This window comes from Rutidosis leptorrhynchoides, chromosome 10 (assembly GCF_046630445.1).
Source record: "Rutidosis leptorrhynchoides isolate AG116_Rl617_1_P2 chromosome 10, CSIRO_AGI_Rlap_v1, whole genome shotgun sequence".
Lineage (NCBI taxonomy): Eukaryota > Viridiplantae > Streptophyta > Magnoliopsida > Asterales > Asteraceae > Rutidosis > Rutidosis leptorrhynchoides.
In genome coordinates, this window is record NC_092342.1 from 77,045,272 (window position 1) to 77,066,876 (window position 21,605).

The 21,605-nt window shown below is 34.2% G+C and overlaps 1 protein-coding gene across 1 annotated transcript; it reads right to left on the reverse strand.

Annotated features, from left to right (window-relative positions):
- Positions 1 to 18,278: 18,278 nt before the first annotated feature.
- Positions 18,279 to 19,733, reverse strand: LOC139870386 (putative F-box protein At5g52610). Its single transcript, XM_071858199.1, has 2 exons — positions 19,249 to 19,733; positions 18,279 to 18,867 (listed from the first exon to the last, which is right to left on the reverse strand). Exons 1-2 carry the CDS (start codon positions 19,731 to 19,733, stop codon positions 18,279 to 18,281), a joined length of 1,074 nt encoding a protein of 357 aa, XP_071714300.1.
- Positions 19,734 to 21,605: the final 1,872 nt, after the last annotated feature.

Sequence of the window (21,605 nt, forward strand, 5' to 3'; positions counted from 1 at the left end):
TCAACAAACTTCCATGTGATGAAAAGAGGAATTCTCAAGATGATTCAAGACACATCCAAGAAGAACATGAAGTGTTCTATGATTATCCTACTCTTCAAAGAGAGTTTGACAAAATTGAAAGGGGATCATTTCTCTCACTCAAAACCTACACATTTCCTTCACTTGTCAAACAATTCTATTCAAAGTTTGAATTTACCACTGATCGAAAGGTAAAATTCACTCTGTTTGACCAAGAGCATGTGAAGAGGCTCAAGCGATTTGGCTATATCTTTAGAGTGCCAACAAAAGGAGCTGAGTTTTTTGATACCGAGAATCATATACAACTCCTTCCCAAGTTCATTCCAAGAAGAGCACTAACCTCACTATTTATTGATCCTGAACTCAAGCTAAGCACTCTCTGTCAAAAAGGTGTCTTTGGCAGTGATATTCGAGCGGAATATGGGACATGCAAAATGATCATAAGTCACAACATTTTCTTCAGAAAAGAAGGTGACGATCAAATGTCCATGACTGAACTTGGACTCATGTGATGCCTAACCAAGTCCATACCAGTAGATCTTGCCTTTATAATGGCTTCAAGGATGCAAGATCTCAAACAAGATCTTAGCAACCTTATCCCTATGGATGCCGCTTGACGCTCTTGTTCAAGCATCTCAACGTATTGACCTTAACATCTTCTTCAGGAAACAAATGCATCATCACCCATGCGTAATTCCATATAGAGTTGCTTTCAAGCATATCAGGATAAATGACTTGTTGTATTTTCATGCATATTTTCATATATGCATTACTATGTTTCATGCTTGCTTTGATTAAAATGTGTGCCTGTTATGTTTTAACAAATATTCTCAACTATGCACACTAAGGGGGAGCTTTGCTCTAAGGGTGAGCATAGTTCTAGGGAGAGCTAACCTTTTTTCTTCGACAAAAGGGGGAGAAATATGGATACAAGTGATTGTTAACACTTGCGTACTTATAGCAAAATGTCCCTCATCACTTGTATGTTTGTCATCATCAAAAAGGGGGAGAATGTTGGTTGAATAAATGACAAAGTTAAGCATGATGATAAACCAAAGAATATGTATTGATGATGACACATACATATGCATATGTGATGACTGACATCTTAACATAAAACACGCAAGGTCACTAATCCATACTTTATCTTGCAAATGACTAAGTTAAACATAGCTTAAAGAATGGAATTAAAGATCAGCAAAATACACTGTCAAGGTACGGTAGACCGCATACCCAGCCGTAGAACCCCAAACTGAATTGCAACGCAGTTTTAAGAAAACAAGATGCACGGTCGCCACCACGGTCAACCGCAGTGCGACCACAGTTTTCTCTGTCACCAATTTTGACCAAATTAAGTTTGACTAGTTCCCGATATCTATAATTCATGAAACCTTTCTCAATATGCTTAGAATAGATGCCCTCTCCATACTCAATCGAGTTTTGGTCATAAAAACACTAATCGTGGTTAATCACACCTAATGACATCTTAATGACAAATTAATCAAGATTAGGCATAAACATAAGTGTTAAACAACAACTTGTGATCTTAAATCTTATCTAGACATCCTTAGTATGATCATCAAGTACCAACACACTTAAGCCAATGTCACTAGAACAATAATTACTATTAAAGATGACTTAGTGATTAATTAAAGCTAAATGAAGAACAATACTTTTAAGTGTAACTAGTAAAGACTTGTAATCCTAAAATACATTTAGATACATTTAGGATGATCACCAAGTCCCAACTAGAGATTGCTCTTCCCTTGTGCATATGTTGGACATTAATGTGTGCTTACACATTAATAATGTAATAAGTTATATTGCAAGTAAGCTTGCTAAAAGCTTAAATTATAAGTTGTACAAATATCTATATGATTGATCTTAGAGTAACTATCTCTTGTTATGTGTGAGTATTACTTGCTACTTGCTAATATGCTTAACACTCATAAATTTGTCAACTTAATTAATATGCTTGCTATGTGCTTACTAGTTAGGATTCAAGTAATTAGCCTACTCCAATAAATTAAGTGAAAAATGGTTCACAATGGAATTATGGTCAATTGTTTATTTGGTCTTGTCTAAGTAACAAATTGTGATTGCCTTTTCAAGTATGACTTAACTTTGATGTCTCTATATACTTAATGATTATCTTAGAAAGACATCATTCAATTAATCTCTACCTAAGCTTAAAAAAAACATGACTTGTGATTAATTGAAACTAGGAAGTTAATGACATATTGACTAGTCTTTAGAATTGAACCAAATGCATTTATGTGACTAACTAAGTCTTGACCAAACTGAGATTTCCCAAAATATCAATCAAGACACTTCTCCAAGAATGTTAGGTTTACCACTATTGGAGTGTTATGTCACTTTCACTCAATAAGACCAAATCTCACACACTTAATGCATATAGTACTTGTATAGGATGTTGGGTTTCTTTTGTAGGTGCTAGAAGGAGTAAATGTGCCAAAATGTGGTGTTCAAATTTGAGTCCGATGGCTATACAACGTATACCCATTTTGGACTGGAGAACGTACGGTCGAACCACGGTCGACCGTGCTGGCAATCGTGTGTCAACGGCTATTTTTTGAATCCTACTATAAAAGGCAAGCATTGAAGAGCATTTGAAGCTGACCCTCTTCCATATTTCAAAATCTTATTTCCAGAGATCGCAAGGGTTCCAATTACTACTCAAATGTGATCAAGCAAGAGAAGATTCTATGATCTTATAGATATAGAATTTGGTTGTTGTAAACTTACTAATCAAAATCATTAATCTTGTTAGTTTACTTAGTGTAATGTATGTCCTAGTATTGTCTTATGATCTTCATTGCAAAGTGTATAGGTCTTGTAACTTCAATTAGTAGAAGCATAGGCTAGCTTAGTGATCTACTTCCTTAAAGGGACTTAGGAAGTTGATTAATCTTATTTGTAGATTAATACTTGTCCAAGGTGAAGACAAGTTGATCTTGGTTGGAGTTGATCTTTCAAAGGGATAGAAAGATTAGGTTTGTTGTCTACCAAAGAAGTTAAAGACTTATAAATCGGATCTCCACCAGGTTTGGAGAAAAGTGCTTAGTGAAGCAAAAAATCCCGATTAGTGTAATCGGGGAGTGGATTAAGGTGGATTAGTTAACATCCACCCGAACCACTATAAATCTTTGTGTGTATGTTCTTTACATTACTTTATTTATCATTTTGAACATATGCACTACACACATCAAGTTTGAGTTGAATTGGTTGATCATAGTCATTCGAATTTGGTGATCAATCGAAAAATTGTTAAAAATGTATTAAGTAACTATTCACCCCCTAGTTACTTACAAAACCTATTAGGATATAGTACGTATAATTGTTTGGAGAATGTTTTATAATATTGATTCTTTTGAAGAATCGTTATATGAGTAGAAGATGAGAAATTTTCATGTGCTGTGTTTGAATATATAGTTTGCAAGGATAAGAGATTGCCAATGGAGTTACATTATACCATGGATTATACCAAAAACTTGCAAGGTTACCACTCTGATATTGAGGCGCAACAAGGAATCATGGAGAGTAATATATTGGTGTATCAAATCAACACTGCGTGAAATAGCATCACATACACCTGGTATACTCGAATTACAAGGGATATTCCTACCTCTACTTTGGCCATGAATTGCAGCTACACGACCGTTGGATCGTTTTTAGCCCACTACCATCTCGACTCATCCCGAACCCCCGACCTCTTCCTTGATCACGTCCGTAGTTATCTTGGTTTGAACCACCATAGCCATAATGCATACACCGTGTGATATTGCGCATTTCATCTATGATTTCTCTCGCAATATCGATCATTATTGAGTCCGTTTGGATACGAATTGGAGTATTTTGGAAGATATTTGAGAGATTTGAGATTTGAGAGCTGAGAAGATTATTTGTACGATTCTTAGATCATTTTGAGGTATACTTTATGTTATTCTATCGTTGGTACCTTAATATGATGCAGCAAGTTGGTTTTGTGCATTTTATGGTGTAATTGTAAGAAGGATCCAGCTCAAGTACTAAGCCCTGGCGCGGCAGGATTACCCGCGGCGCGGGTTACAACATAAAATGAAGGTCGAGCTTATTGATACAAAGAGGAATTTTAGCAAGACTTAAGCCGCGGCGCGGCTGGCTAGGCCTCGGCGCGGGTCGTAATTGGTGGCGGTTTTTGAGCTATAAATAGGGAATTTAAACCCTAACTTTTACACACTTTTTCCTGGACGAATTACTGCAGCTCCAAGGCGATTTTAGGTGATTTTTGGGGATTCCCAACATCATCCAATCAATCCAATCATTCCGGAAACACTTGTCGATTCGTTCATCATTAAAGATCACTATTTTCACTAGGTTTAATTTTTTATTATCATAATGAATTCTCCTATTTGTTTATTTTTAATTTTGTCTTCAGCCATGATTGTTGGCTAAACTTATAATGCTTGTCTAGATTAATAACCGAGGATTTGGATGTTATGATTTATGATTTATGAACTTATTACATGTTTATTTCAATAGTTTGAATAAAAGATCGATTCTTATTGATGTTTAACTTTATGAACTTGATTGATTAGTGTATTTGTTTGATAAAGAGAACTCTTGTTGATTTAATACACTAGTTTACAATTGATTTGTCTTAATTGATTGTTTGCTAAATCGGACCAAGGGGTAAATTAAGTTTAAACGGTTAGACGATATAGGGGTGAATTGTGTAGAGTGAATGCAAAGGCAATTGTTATTCATATATGGGTGAATTGTGTAGAGTGAATGCAAAGGCAATTGTTATTCAAATGCTTGATCTAGTTAATTAATTAGTCACAAACGAAAAGGTCTTAGGTGCCAGGAAACCCTACATCTAGTAATTCTAGTTTGAGTACTTGCTAAAGAGAACTTTTGGCGGGTCGACTTAGTAATTTGCATGTATTGAGTCTTAAATCGGGCTAAAGTATAAAAACATCCAATTCCGAGGTAAAAGGTCTAGACGAACATTTTCACTCCATTTGATATCAAAACTATCTTAATTGCTTTCTAGTTTTAATTTTTATAAATCTAAAATCCAAAAAAATTGTTTTTATTTTTTTTTCAAATCAAATCTTGATTGGGCTAATCGTTAAATAGCCACAAAAACCATTATTTCGTACTTTCAATTTTCATAGATTAACTTAGTTTATTTCATTAGTTGCATTCTTAATTATCACTTTAAACTGTCATTGGAACGTTTTCGGATTTACCAACTTTATACTATTGCACGATCGGGTACACTGCCCGTTAGTGTGTAGTAATCTTTTAACCGGTGTTTCCATTATAAATTTATATACGCGATTTTACACATCACCGTGTGTCTATTTCTTTTGACAAACTTGTTACAAGAGCCTTTTAACAACTCCCATCAACATTATTGACAACTTCAACTTTCCTAATCATTGCTTCAAGAAACTCTTTACACCACTCAAAAAAACAAACTCTGGCCATGGGCTATCACGATTTCTTGTCCCCGATCTAGTTTCTTCTCACGAACAACAGGACTCTAGTTGAACATGCACGTAGCTCTGATACCAATTGTTGGATCGTTTTATCCCACAACCATGTCCTGCATATAAGTGTCTAGTACTCTAAAACCAAATGGTGATAGAGGGAGGTTCCTTTGATTTAATACACACACATTATGTTCTTTCAGTTTCCTATGTGGGACACACACAAACCATTTAACTCCAACAACGACGAGCCCAACTTAATTTTTATTTGTCATGAAGCGCCATCTCCATTTGTATAACTGTGCCAGATTTAGCGAGTAAATGCTAGGGATTCTTAGACCACCATTTTCTAGTGGATTATATAAGTTCACAGTATTTGATCTATGAACACCAGACTCTCAATTGAACAATAAATAAGAATTATAAGTACAAGAATTGAGAGAACACGATGTGAAATATATGTTTGATAATATTGATCGTGCTAAAAGATACATCGAATGAAAAGCACACGTCCCTATTTATACAGATCAAAAACCAAATCTGGAGATTTGGTTTCCAAAACTACTTTGCTACAAATAAGGAAAAGATAAACTTAAAAACAAACCAAATTTGCTAATAACTAGGAAGTAAATTCTGGAGATAAAATCAAATCTTCAAAACAAATCTTCTTAAATAACAAGCATATCTCCAGAATATTCTATGGCTTTTGCTTCAAGAAATCTTCAAACGTTTACTCCAGCAATTCCAGAGTCTGTAACTTCAGACTCTAAATCTCCAGACTCTAAAATTTGCAAAATGCTTTTGACTCATCAGATTATTATTTTTCATTTTCCCAACAATCTCCCCCTATCTGATGATGTCAAAACAACTTGTTCACCTACTTCTTCAACTTTGCATACTCCTTTTCAATCAGTTTACACTTGCTCTTCATAAAATGAATTTTCTTCAACATGGACAGTTTGATGTACAAGTGATCCAACAATTTGACTCTAAAAGGATAAGTCTGCTCTGTCACACATCTGATTAACAAACTGATCAACAACTCAATACTAGCTCCTTCAAACAGTTCAACCCTAATCAACATCCTTTGATTTCCATTTGTCTTGATCATCAAAGCATCCAAATACTCAACATACTTATCATCAACAAATTCTAAATGTTCAGGAACAGCATACCTTTCTACATGTCCCTTAGCTCTCCTCTCCTTCATCTCTAGATCAAACATCCCACAAAATACTTCATAATCCTTGAAACTTATAAACCCTTCTTCAAACACCAAATGTACCAGCATATAAACTCTCTTCAACACTTCATCAACAACAGCTTGATCCCCTGCATATTCTCTGATATACACAGCTATGCCCTTCCATTCACAAAAACCCAAACGCACAATTTGATTCAACTTAACTCTTAACCTCCTATCTAGCAAATGAGTCATGGTAAGCAATAGAGTGACACCTTCAAATTCAGATTTATCAACCTCAACCTTGACAACATCACCTTCATACCTTCTGAACCTAAATCTTTTGTTCATCTGGACCCTTAGATCACCTTGCCTAGCAGCAACCACAACAGTATTTTCCTGAACATCACCAACACCACCTATTTGAGTATCACCAGCAACAACCACCTGAGTATCAACACCAACCACCATTTGAGTATCACCAACACCTCTATCAGCAATATTCTCCCCCTCAGCCTGATGCTCCCCCTCAATTTGAGCTCTCTTTGATTGCTCCCCCTCAACACTTGCATAACCTGCATCTGCAGTACCTGTACCTGCATCATCTAACCTCTTTCTTTTCTCCCCCTTTTTGACATCATCTAAAGGCAGAGAAGATATGACCTTCCAAATTTCAGTCTGTTGATTCTTGAGGGAATAAATATCAGAAGCAAGCCCAGTAAAACATTGTCTCAGTTCATCAACACCAATTATCCTTTTCTCCAGCTCAGCCAACCTGTGATTAATTTCTGTTACAGACCCTGAACCACCTGTACTAGTCAACCCCTGCATATCCCCAACCAACCTCCTTACCTCTAACAGCTCATCTTTTGAAACAAAATTATTATTAAAGTTAAGATTATTAATCTTAGACTGCACACCAGAGAGCTTGTCATCAAAACTCCTTAGTCTCCTTGGTCAAAGCCTGATGTAGGCCAACCATGGTGACTGGTGCCTCAGTCTGAGAAGTAGTGCCAGAAGATAAGGGTAGGGTTGGTATGTCCTCACAGCCTTCCTGTTGAAAAGTAGGGCGATCTTTGGACATAGAAGGATTTGAGGCCTGTATCACACCCTGTGACATAAGTGTAACATTGGCAGCCTGTGCAAGAATGTGTAAGAATGGAACATTTTAGATGGATAGTGACAGACTTAAGTCTGGGGTAACAGTTGGCTTGGTCATTGCAGCTGGTTTTTGGATTTGGTTATTTGAGTCCAGGATTGGGACTTCTTCAAATAAGTCAACTGAGTGGGTTTCTTCAGTGACTGTAATGAGGGTATCCAAGTTTACTATCCTATCAGGTTTAGGTTGGGTCAAAGCACTGCCTTCACCAACCTCTAGCAGAGGTGATGAATTAGTACTAGAAGTACCTTGCCTAGTGAATTTTTGAGGTGAATTCATAAGTGCTGTAACATCTAGGGTTTTAAGTATGGCGGTATTCTCAAAATGAACTCTTGAGTTCATAAGGTTGGTTAAATGGAGATTTTGTTCAGTAGCAGCGGGAGAAGATGGGTTAGAATGAGGTGGGATTTCCTCATTCATGTCCTCAGCCTGCTCTGTATGTGTAACATCATGGGGTGGAGTATACCGTTAATTCCAATGATACCAAAAAGGCTCTCGTTATTGGTTTTAGCCCAAATAAGGCTCTAGTGTGCGGTTCATCCGCGGGTTACAAGCTTGTGTATTCAAAGTTATTCCCTGTTTCGAAACAACCACACGTCGAGTAAAATTACCGAGCCAACTAAACCCGGTGTCGGTGTAGGGCGAAAAAGATACTCGAGAATGGCAATTTGTACAATCAATTCAATTCAATTCTGTGGTAAAAACTCAGACTTCGATTGCTCAGAATCTGCAGGTTGGTCTGTACGGCCAAGATTGATCCAATGCATTATAGCAAAAAGTTATCAAAAAGATTGACACAATCATTATCAAATTAATACCCCTAACAAAAATTTTCAAAAGGTTACCATTAACTCCCTTCATTAATACCAAATTTGACCTTTTTATTTTAGGAAATAGAATAAAGAAAAAAAAAGTTAACCTAAAAACGAAATTTAAAAAAAAAAAACTTTATTTGACTAAAGAAGGAAACAAATTTATACACAAAAATACACTTGAGTAAACTTTTCCAGACTCTGAACAATATTACGTCACCCAGACCCTAAGAAAATAATTCAGACTCAAGAAATATCACCACTGGACAACATTTCAATAGACGGATTTAACATTCCAAGTTGTCCAAGAAGATAGAAATGCCTTTCCTTAGGAAGTGATTTAGTGAAAATATCTGCCAATTGATCCTTAGTGCCAATATGTTTTAAAAACACTTTGCCCCTTTCAACACAATCCCTTATAAAATGATGGCTGATTTCAATATGCTTGGTTCTGGACTGAAACACTGGATTCTCAGTAATAGCAATTGCACTTTCATTGTCACAAATTATTGGAGTTTTGGTCAATGTTAACCCAAAATCCAAAAGTTGATGTTGCATCCAAAGTATTGAGCACAACGACTTCCTGCAGCAACATATTCTGCTTCTGTTGTGGAAGTGGCCACAGAATTATGCTTTTTACTAGACCAGCTGACCAATTTTCGACCTAGCAATTGACATCCACCAGAAGTGCTCTTTCTGTCTAATTTGCAACCTGCATAGTCTGCATCTGTGTAACCAATTAGATCAAACCCTGAGTCTTTGGAGTACCAAAGACCCAGGTTAGGGGTACCTTTTAAGTACCTAAAAATTCTTTTCACAGCTTTAAAATGAGACTCCCTAGGATCTGATTGGTAACGTGCACAAAGACATGTAGCAAACATTATATCAGGTCGACTAGCAGTTAAGTATAGCAAAGATCCAATCATACCTCTATAGGTTGATTGACAAGTGAGTTTTCCAGATTCATCTTTATCAAGCTTTTCAGAAACACTCATTGGAGTTCTTAAAGTAGAACAATTTTTAAAACCAAATTTAGTTAACATGTCAGAAATGTAGTTACTTTGGTTAATAAAAATGCCTTCAGAACTCTGTTTAATTTGCAATCCAAGAAAATAGTTTAAAGTACATAAATTGCTCATTCTATACTCTTCAGACATAATGTCAGAAAACCATTTTCTTAAATGTGGATTAGTAGACCCAAAAATAATGTCATCAACATAAATTTGAACAAGTAACACATCACCTTTGTCCTTTTTGATAAATAAAGTCTTTTCAATGGCTCCTCTGGAAAAATTCTTTTCTAGAAGAAATGTTGACAAGGTATCATACCAGGCTCTGGGAGCTTGCTTCAGACCATACAATGCTTTCTTCAATCTGTAAACATGCTTAGGAAATTTCTTACTTACAAAACCAGGAGGTTGTTTCACATAAACCTCTTCTTGCAATTTACCATTCAGGAAAGCACTCTTCACATCCATTTGAAACACCTTAAAATCTTTGTGTGCAGCATATGCCAGAAATAGTCTAATAGCTTCAATTCTAGCAACAGGAGCAAAAGTCTCATCATAATCTATTCCTTCTTCTTGTCTATACCCTTGTGCCACTAACCTTGCTTTATTTCTAATCACAATACCATCTTTATCAACCTTGTTTCTGTAAACCCATTTAGTGCCAATTTCAGTTTTACCATCAGGTTTTGGAACCAACTCCCATACATCATTCCTTTCAAATTCTGTCAACTCTTCAGTCATAGCCTCAACCCAATCATTGTCAGCCAATGCTTCATATACATCTTTGGGCTCAATTAGTGAAAGAAAACAAGAAAAGAAGCAGTAGTTTGCAATAGCAAAGTCAGACACAGGTGTCCGAGAAGAAGAGCTAGGTTTAGGCAAACCAGTAGGATCCACAACATAATCCTCAAGATGCTTTGGAGGAACTATATTTCTAGATGATTTTCTAGTAGGAACAGCAGGATCCAAAGTGGTATTTGATGACTGATCACTTTCTTGAATAACAACAGGCTCATCTTCTTGTGGAACTTCTTCTGTATGAGTTTTATCTGCAGAATCATTTCTTAACCCAGACAAGTTAGATTCATCTGACTCAGACTCTGAATCCAGAGTCTGACCACTGTTCCCAAAAATTAAATTTGACAATTCACCAAGTGCAGATTGCTCAGTGTTGGATGTCTGATCCATTTCTATAGAACTTTCATCAAAGGAAACATTAATGGATTCTTCAATCTTCATTCTCCTCTGATTATAACCTCTATAAGCTTTAGAAACAGAAGAATATCCCATAAATACACCTTCATCAGCAATTTGGCTCACACTTAGCAGATTATGCTTCAACCCTTCAACTAAAGCAACTTTCTTAAATGTAACACTTCCAGCTTTAACAGTACCATAACCAATAATCTTTGCAACAGAATTATCCCCATATCTTACAGAAGGACCCTTTTCTTCAACAAACCCTACTAGATGCTCTTTGCATCCAGTCATGTGTCTTGAGCAACCACTATCCAGATACCACATATTACCCTGCTACACAAGACACAAACAAAAGAGAATGATTAGTTTTTAAGGGGAACTCACTTTTCAGTGGGTTCAATTGGAGTGCTCTTCACTCTTCAGACAAAAGCTTTGTTTCCAATCCAGATCAACTTTTCCTTAACAGATTTTAAGACACTTTTATTTTCACAAACTTTGGGTTTTCATTCTTTCTCAATTTTCTTAGGAAAACAAAATGTTCTCTTAACTGAAGGTTTTTCTTGACTCTTGATTTTTTCATTGAGTTTTGAAATTTTCCTTTTGAGTTTTTGAATAGTCTTAGCTTGTTTTGACTTTGACCTTCTTTTAGTTAACCTTTTTGGATCTGGACAAGTGTCAGTGACAGAGGATGATTCAGAATTGCTCTTGCAACTTGACTCTTGGGTGTCAGACTCTAGGTCAGAACATACACTATTATTTTGAGAGACTAAACTATTAGAGTCTGAAGGTTTCAAAATTTCAGACTCTAGTGGATTTCTGCTTTCAAGTATTATAGTCTCAGAAGGTTCAACAGGATCTAAAGATCTTACAAAAGCATTAGTTAAAATCTTTTTGTCACCATCAAATTTTACAAATGTGTTTGGTAAAATGTCAGGTTTAAATACACTTGGATCAACTTCCACATTATTATTTAATATGTAGTTTTCACCTAGTATAGCTTTGACATCATTTGGAATTTGTTTGGCAATAGCATCAGAATTCTTTTTGGAAGATACACACCAGGATTTACAAATTGATTCATAATGTTTTGACCTTTTAATTGATCTTCCTAATTCAATATTTAATCTTTTAGTTTCTTCTGTGTATGCCATTTTATATGTGTCAAGTTCAGCCTCACATTTTTTTTAAGCCTTTAATTTCAGCTTCTTTGTCTTTAATAGTGTTTTTAAGATCAAAAATTTATGTTCTTAACCTATCAATATCATCTAAACACCATTGAAAGTCAAGCAACAAGTATTGAAACATTCTCACTTTTTCATTATCAAGATAATTCACAAAGTTTTGTACCTTATAGGCAGAAGCTTTATTGCAAGTAGTGTCTTTATCCATCTTTTCAACAGCTTTCAGATCTTCCTGAAACTTGCTAGAACCACCAGCCTTTTCAATTATAGCCATATCTGGGGTAGTAATAATACTGATAGACCTTTTGAATAAAAAATATGGATCGTTTTAAAGATCACCGAGATAGGATTTACACCTTTCCTGCTCTGATACCAGTTATAAGTTCACAGTATTTGATCTATGAACACCAGACTCTCAATTGAACAATAAATAAGAATTATAAGTACAAGAATTGAGAGAACACGATGTGAAATATATGTTTGATAATATTGATCGTGCCAAAAGATACATCGAATGAAAAGCACACGTCCCTATTTATACAGATCAAAAACCAAATCTGGAGATTTGGTTTCCAAAACTACTTTGCTACAAATAAGGAAAAGATAAACTTAAAAACAAACCAAATTTGCTAATAACTAGGAAGTAAATTCTGGAAATAAAATCAAATCTTCAAAACAAATCTTCTTAAATAACAAGCATATCTCCAGAATATTCTATGGCTTTTGCTTCAAGAAATCTTCAAACGTTTACTCCAGCTATTCCAGAGTATGTAACTTCAGACTCTAAATCTCCAGACTCTAAAATCTGCAAAATGCTTTTGACTCATCATATTATTATTTTCATTTTCCCAACAGATTAAGTATCAATCGCCTCAAACTCTGTGTTTTTATCCAAATTCACCAAACCCGCCTCACAATAGTCGAATACATGCCAAATACCTCCACCCACCAGATACCCCTATGTGACGACAATGAGACTAATCCCAATGGAACATAACGTGCAAATTCTTGACACAGATCGGGGTCAAACCCGTAGTCACATTTGCAAAGAAGATCCAAATAATGAGCGTTGGTTTTCAACGTAACGGGTATCATTCACACCGAAACCCGTTGGTAAAGTCTATTTGAATTAGTTATAGTGAAGGTGAACATTAATTTGAAACGGCTCTAAATATTAGAGTTTGTTAGAGTTTGCTGATAATTTCTGATAATATCTAAAGATAAAAGGTAGATCAAATATTTAAATTTCAATTTCAAATCAGAACAAGTCTTCTACCCTAAATTTATATGCGTTCAACAATCACAAATCTTAATTTTATGGGCTGTGGCTATGCATATCATAAATATGATGAATTGACCGTTTTAAAATAATTGAACATTTTCAAAACATTTTTTTTTAGAAATGACCTGTTATCACTGTTGTAAACGGCGTCCGTTGCGTCCGTTGCGACACCCATTGCGGCGTTTTGGTGACTAAACCGTTTCGATCCCGTCCCGTTTTCTTATAAGCCGGTTAACGGTCAAAAGTCAGGTCAAATGCAGGAAAAATTTGGTCAACGCCGGTCAAAAGTCGAAAATTCTGTTAAAATCGGTAATAAGTCGGTCAAATCAATCAAAATTGACTTAGTTTAATATTCCATTTTGTGTTATATTAACGCTAATAGCAATTATAAGTACAAACTTGTCAACGAAGGTTTTTTAGCTCTAAAATATGTGTAAATATATATTTATATATATAAAAGTCAACATTAGTCAACATCCGTTTCGACCCCGTCTCGGCCCCGTTTTTTCCGTTGCGCCATTTTGAGGTCGCTACGGTTTCGGCCCCGTCTCGCGTCTTTTTCAACCTTGCCTGTTATTACTCATTCGAAAAATTATGTTAAATTCAGTTAAATCTATTAGAGAAATATTAGTATACTTGTTAAAATTATACAAAGAAAACTATTCCAAACATCGTGTAAATTTTAAACAATGAAATTTACAAATTGGACTAGACAAATACTAATCAAATCTGTACAATATCAACACAGTTTCTAACTTTTATATATGAACTTAGAATCTGACTAGAACAAGATTTAATAAATAACTTATCAGACAATAGTATCAAAAAGAACAAACTTGCTGTTTTATACAAAAATAAAAGTTAAGAACTTTAAAATATAAGAAGAATGACTCTAGCTTGCCTTCTTTTTTCTTCATGACGGTAAACTGAGATGTTATAGATGTAGAAAAATTAGCAGACTCCCTTGTGTTGGTGATTTTAGTGTCATCGGTCATTTTGTTTAATGAGGTGATTTACTTGAGATAAGGGGAAAAGCTACGCTCAAATACGAGTTAGGAGAGTCGGAGTACACGCTTGTATAAGCATACTTGATTAATCCATGTGAAAGGTTGTGTTGTTTAGTTAGTGTCTTTTTGACCAAAAGACACAACTATTAATGAATAAGTGTAAGCTTTTCATGAAATGGTACAATTTCATATGAAGTAGTGTAACCTTTCATGGTACCATTTCAAGAAAAGCTGCGACCATTCATGGTACCTTTTTGTCCAAAAGGTGTGACCATTCATGGTACCTTTTAGCCAAAAGGTATAACCCTTCATACTCTATAAATAGAGTGATTTGTCTCATTTTCAAGATTGATGAAAGATTGATCATTCACAATAGACAAATTATCTATGTTTTTGACTTCCAGTTTTAATTACCTATATTGAAGTTGTGCCTTTGTTTTATTCTGAATAAAAATTTCGTGTAACCCTAAGGCAATATATGTAAAGAGTCGAAATACTTTATCACGAAAGTGACTACACAATTCAAAAGTTTATCCAGACATTCAAACCCTATTATTGAACGCCATGTTCATTCTTCCTTATATATTCATAAGTCAATGATACATTACCCAATTAAGTCAATAAAGCCATAATATTTGCAACTTTACCATAACTTTTACAAGTATACAGTTTAGTTCGTTAACCTTCTACTTCCAATCAAATCAACCAACAATAATTTGTTAATTCTAAACAACAGCAGTTAATAACAGCAAGAGTAGTTCTACTATTTTATTTTATTTTTTTATAATCATCAACACTAGATTACTCTATCATACATAAAAACAGTACTTTATTAATTACCAGCAACTACATCCACAAATTGTAAAATCCAATATCCAAAATCAAATTCAGTCATCTAGTACAATGGGTGACACTACAACAAATTTGCTAATTAACCACGCATAAATTTACACACTTTTAAAAAATGTGTACTTTTTTGTTAAATTCCTCACACTTGAAAATGTGTGTAAATGTATTACATTTATAAGTGTAGAATATCATTATAGTTTCACACATAAAAGTGTAAGGAAAAAAGTTCACACTAATTTGTGTGTATAATCATAAATATAGCCACACTTAAGAGTGTTAAGTTAATTTTGTCGCACTAGATTTATTCACGCTCCCCCTTGTGTGAAGAAATGAGGTGTAACAAATTTACGACTTTTTTGCTCCGTTGGTCCTTCAATTATACACGAAATTACAATCCGAGTCCCTCAAGTTTTTTTTTTAATTTTCGAGTCCTTAAAATTGCAAAATTTTGCAATCCGAGTCCCTCCGTCAGTTTGCCGTCTAAATTAGCCGTTAACCCTTGACATGTGCCATGCATGTGAGGGTAAAATCGTCTTTTTACTCTTTTCTTCGACTTTTTTGTTCCGTTGGTCCTTCGTTTATAGACAAAATTGCAATCCGAGTCCCTCTAGGTTTTTTTTTTTTTTTTTAAACGCCAAGCATAATATATTATATATATGAATTAAAGATACAAAGAGGACTCATACTTGAGAATAGTATGAGTCGAAATAAAAACAAAGGTTACAAAGTACTATTGTGAAGAGATACGCCAGATCGTATCTTTAAACTGGTGCAAACATTTCCATCCAACATTGTGAACGTACTAATGGAGTAACAGGTAATATTTTTGGTACGATAATTAAGACGTTTTATTTCCCCTGCTACAATCACTTTCTTCTTTAGCATGGCTTCATCTGAATGACACATTCCTTTAACAATTGATTAGTAACATATTGTCATTCTTCATGGGATTAATATATGGTGATTAGGCGATGATAAGGCTAGCAATGCATATGAGTATTTTAAGAATGATGCATTTTGTTATGTGTGTATCCATAATTATCATTATCACATGTGATTTTCAGAGTCATATAAGTGTTTCAAGAATGATTTATATTGCTATGTATGATAGTCAAATGTAAGAATTTTGTTACCAATATTGGTCAGTAGTTGCTCTATTATTCTTGGTTCAAAGAGGTGCTCATATGTATTATATACTACGTAGTAAATGGGTGATTTTGACCCGTTTGGGTATAAATGACGTCAGCCCGAGTCAAATAAATAATTTGAAGTCAAAAGTGTTTAGAAATTGAATTTTTGAGATGCAGTCGGTTTGTCAAGTTGGGGAACCAAATGAGTCATAAACTAATTTTATACAAATTTTAGGAAATTGTGTCAAAATGACTCTCAAGCCTACTTTGCAGGCTTGCAAGTCGAAAACAATATAGTGTTGCTAAAAACTAATAATTGGTAGTCCATATATGTTTTCCTTTGATTTCATATTCTGTTACTTTAGAAAAGAGAGGATGAGATACATGCCACATGTAGTGGCCAATGGTGTGAGATAGACTAAATAGGAACAGAATTTTGATACATACAGTCATTATGTTTAGACTGTTACAGACGATTACTATTTGGAGAAACATTTATAAACCCATTGTTATTGTTGCAGTTGCTGTTGCTGTTCTACCTGCATATGACTTTGCACTTGACCACATTCCCATAGATGTAATGTAACATTAAAGTGGTCAAGCGAATATTTTTGTATTTAAAGGTACTTATGAAGATAAACTGTCGGTGCAGTTAGGTATGGAAGTTTGTAAAGGTGGTGAACTTTTTTTTTGATAACAAAAGGTCATTATAGTGAAAGAGCTGCATCTTCTATTTGTAAATCAATCGTTAATTTGAAGCTTACATGTGTTCAAAAGGATTTTATGAAATATTACATAAAGCTATTACACTTAACTGTTGAAAAAATATATACACACAAAGGTCTTGCCTTTCGTTAATGTTAATATTAATGTTATTTCTTAACCAACAATATTGCTGAGAAGTTATAATTCTTGCATCTTTTCAGTGAAGTTCTTAAATTAGTTTTCTTATAAACTTTCTTTTTTTTGTTCTTTATATGTTCAATATGTTCAATATGTTTTTTTAGCACATGGGTCATCGAATGGGATAATAAATAGGATGAAAGACTTGGGTCATGAGACTTTGTTCTTTATGGGTCAAATTTGATTGTATTCAAGTATTGGTGCAAGCAAGATTGTCGTGGGTGGATTTTGGATTAATCACTTTATATATGACAACTACTTTAATTGGGAGTGAATTTTGGATTACTCACTTCATATAGGACAACTACTTTATTGTAACATTTGTGTTTATTTCGACTCATACTATTCTCAAGTATGAGTCCTCTATGTACTTTTAATTCATAGATATAATATATAATATATTATGCTTGGCCTTTAAAAAAAAAAAAAAAAAACCTTGAGGGACTCGGATTGCAATTTTGTCTATAAACGAAGGACCAACGGAGCAAAAAAGTCAAATAAAAGAGTAAAAAGACAATTTTACCCTCACATGCATGTCACATGTCCGGGGTTAACGGCTAATTTAGACGGAAAACTGACGGAGGGACTCGGATTGCAAAATTTTGCAATTTTAAGGACTCGAAAATCCAAAAAAAAACTTGAGGGACTCGGATCGCAGTTTCGTGTATAACTGAAGGACCAACGGAGCAAAAAAGTCTAAATTTATTCACATTTTTAAATGTGATTAAATTTGTGTTTGTACACACCAATAAGTGTGAACACACTTTTCCCACAATTTTAAGTGTGAAATTTAAATAACATTCAACATTTATAAATGTAGTAAACTTAGATATATTTATAAGTGTGAGGAATTTGACAAAAAGCTCACACTTTCTTACAAGTGTGTAAAAATATGCGTGAACAATTGATAAATTTGTTGTAGTGTGAATTCAATAACAAAAACCTCTACAAACAATTCGATTATCTGTGTTCAAATCTTAACAAAAACAAATATTCCCATACGAAACTTTCTCTCATTCTACACTTTATTCAGCCTTCTCCAATAACTATGAAACATCAATCGCCACCTTTTGTCCTCCCATTAAATCAGCCATCTCAAAATCTGATCGTAAAACGAACTTTTGATGACTAAGTTGATCTTTCAATGCAACCTTATGAATATAACTATCTCTTTTAAACCTAGTGAACAAGAGTTTGTTATAATCCTTGATGACACTAGTGTCCGAATCGTAAAAACCTTCAAAATTATCTTCATCCTCAAAAACAAACATCTTCTCCCAAGATTCATCAATATTCGTACGAACCCAAATCTCCCAAGGGCCATTTGGTGGTTTACAAGCAAATCCCAACTTATCTTCATACTTCACGAGTTTTTTTAACGTGTAACATGGATACTCAACAGTCGATTTGGGCAACGAAAGCATTGTCCATGTTTCCAAATAAGCATCAACCTTAAATACTTCATCATCCGTGGTTAACATGTAGATTGAGTTCCCTATAGTTATAGGCTGCGGATTATCCAGTAATACGCAATATGGAAACATTACAAGTTCCAAATATCTCCATGCCCATTTCATCGAATCGAAGATTTCACAACAATATGTCGTATACAGTTCTTTTTGCGTCCACAAAAATCTGTATGAAAAAAACAATTAGTAATATATCATAAATATAAGCAACCCTTCGCAATTTATAATCAAGAAGCCCTTCAATTAAACTTAAGCAAGAAAAATCGAAACATATTCTAAGAAATCTACAATCAAAGTATGTTCTTAGCTAGTTTATCTTAATCTCCTCCCTTAGTAATCCAAGAAATCAAGAAGCCTTTTTAATAATACTATAAAAAAGTTATATCATAAATTAAAATTAATTTCTTGAACCAGATTATCACAACGTGTGTTAAAATTAATTATCAAACTAATTTTCTCAAATATTAACATGCATGAGAAACAACGTATATTAAAAAAAAAAATTAATAAGAAAAATATACGTAACAATTAATAAATAAATACTTACGATTTTTTAGGTGATGACAATCTAATGATCTTGTAATGGAATGGATTCGAACCCATCAAGACAATAGCAACTTTCTCTGTTAAATACCTAGTTTTTGGATTAGGCAATTTCAAAATTTGTTTGGTTGTAGGCTTACAAACATGATAACGATTAATCTTATAATTCTTAGGATGGGGACATTCAAAAACTACAATTCCTTGCTCTGAAGAAGCCAAAATTTGAGCTTTTTGAGGTAGAAAACTAAGATCGAGCGATTTAGACTCACGAGATGCTGCAAACTCGTGATTTGGACGAATTTTTGAATAGTTTAGTACAATAAAACCAGACACGATGTTGTTTCTTTGCTTGTAGAGGTCCCAAAAATACGAGCTGTACGTTAACGAACGGATCTTTTGGCATGTACAACGAAGGGTGTTTAACGTCTTCAACGATATTCTTGAAAGACTCTCGACCATCATGTCGTCGTTAGGAAAATAAAGATCCATTTGATAATGTTAATTATTAGGGTTTTGACAAAATTTCGTAACAATACTATGATGAAGACGGAAGAGAAAGGTTTTTGTATTTGCAATTGAATGACGTGAAAAGATTGTGATGTTACGTGCTTATAATACATACCCATCGATTTAGTGACCTAGTTGTAGGGTGACACGGAGTAGTTTATATGATTATGATATATTTTAATTTTAATTTGAAATTTTGATATATGGAAAGTTTCAACAAAGTTACTTGGGATGAAAGTTTCCTTTTGATTAGATTTTAAGCGTGTGAAAGAATTTTGCCTGATTATATATGGCGCTAAATTGAATATATATTGGTTTTATGAGATAAATATTTTACCGAAATTTTAGCTTTAATTTCGGTCATTTTAAACGTACATCATTTAATGTTTAGTATCCTTTTTGGCTTGATTTATTACGCGTGTTTCAAGTTTATTCAAGATTTCACAGGGTTAATGGGTTTTTGCACAATATTTATTTTAATTTTAATTGATTATGCGACACTTAAGCTTTTTGAAAAATTCAGCCTTATGCGAATTTACATGGATGTTGTACATCCCGTTTACATTCAGTCGGATAGTAACTTAAACATTAGTTTTTACATGATTTTCACTATAGAATACTTCATTCGGAACAACATTTTTTTAACTTTCTAAACGAAATGTCGTCTAGGATAAATTTTTCCGGAGAACATGGTGTCACAAATATGTCGTCCGGAATAGTTCGGTGCAGAAACTCTTTCCAGACGAAAAAATGTTTTTTAGCGACTAACATGGCCGTTCTTTTACTTTTGTTAAACAATAAAGGGCGTTTTTTCCAGACGACCTTTCGGGACGACACGTCATCCGGAATGAGAAATAATAAATTACCTTTCGGGACGACACGTCGTCCGAAATGAAACATAGTAAATTATTAATTATGTTATTAATTAATTGAATAATATTATTTAACTTTTTTGTATCATCCTTTCGGAACGACTAGTCATCCGTTAAAATATTAAATATTATATAAATTAATAATAAAATAAATTATAACTTTTTCGAACGACCCAATAACATTAAATAAATGTCTAAACCACAATTACACTAAATGTTCAAACATATAACTCCATCAATGTTGTCTCCGTATGAAAGTTTAAACAACATACATAAACAAATTGTTTATCAAACAAGCACAACACACTCTGTACCCTTCTTCTTCTTCTTCTTCTTCTTCTTCTTCTTCTTCTTCTTCTTCGAAGTCACCTTCCTCATTTAGGTTTAAATTGGGAGTCCCGAACACATATTGCAAATGTGGCGGATAATCATATTATTCGCGGCAAAGACTTCGGTTATCACCCTCAATTGTGGGCGAGTTAGGTTTACTTGTTCCGTTGGTGGTCTTCTACTTTGACTCGTTGATGATGAAGATGTAAAATTAGTAGCCTGTATTGGTAACTTTCTTTCCACTCCGCGAACGTGCTCACGTCGTCCTCCCAAAACTTCCAACAATATCTCTTGCTCACATCTTCCCAGCTCAAAATTTATCTTAGCCTTCATTTTTTAGCCTTCAAAATTTATCCATTTGACCTCCTTTGACTCAATTCAACTCAATTTGAATCCAATTGACCCATTTGACCCCTTTTGACTCAATTTAACTCAATTTTAAGTCTAATTCACCCAATTTAACCCAATTTTTATTTGACCTTATTTAACTCAATTTGAATCTAATTAGCCCAATTTAACCCAATTTTAATTTGACATCATGTGATCCCATTTGAATCCAATTGATCCCATTTGAACCCAATTGATTTCATTTGATCCCATTTGACTTCATTTGACCTTATTCGACCCTATTTAACCCATTTGAACCCATATT

Coding starts and splice junctions, on each gene's coding strand:
- LOC139870386 (XM_071858199.1), bottom strand. CDS start 19,733: ATGGATCTTTATTTTCCTAACGACGACATGATGGTCGAGAGTCTTTCA. Junction 18,868..19,248: donor TTGTCATCACCTAAAAAATC/GTAAGTATTTAT, acceptor TTTTTCATACAG/ATTTTTGTGGACGCAAAAAG.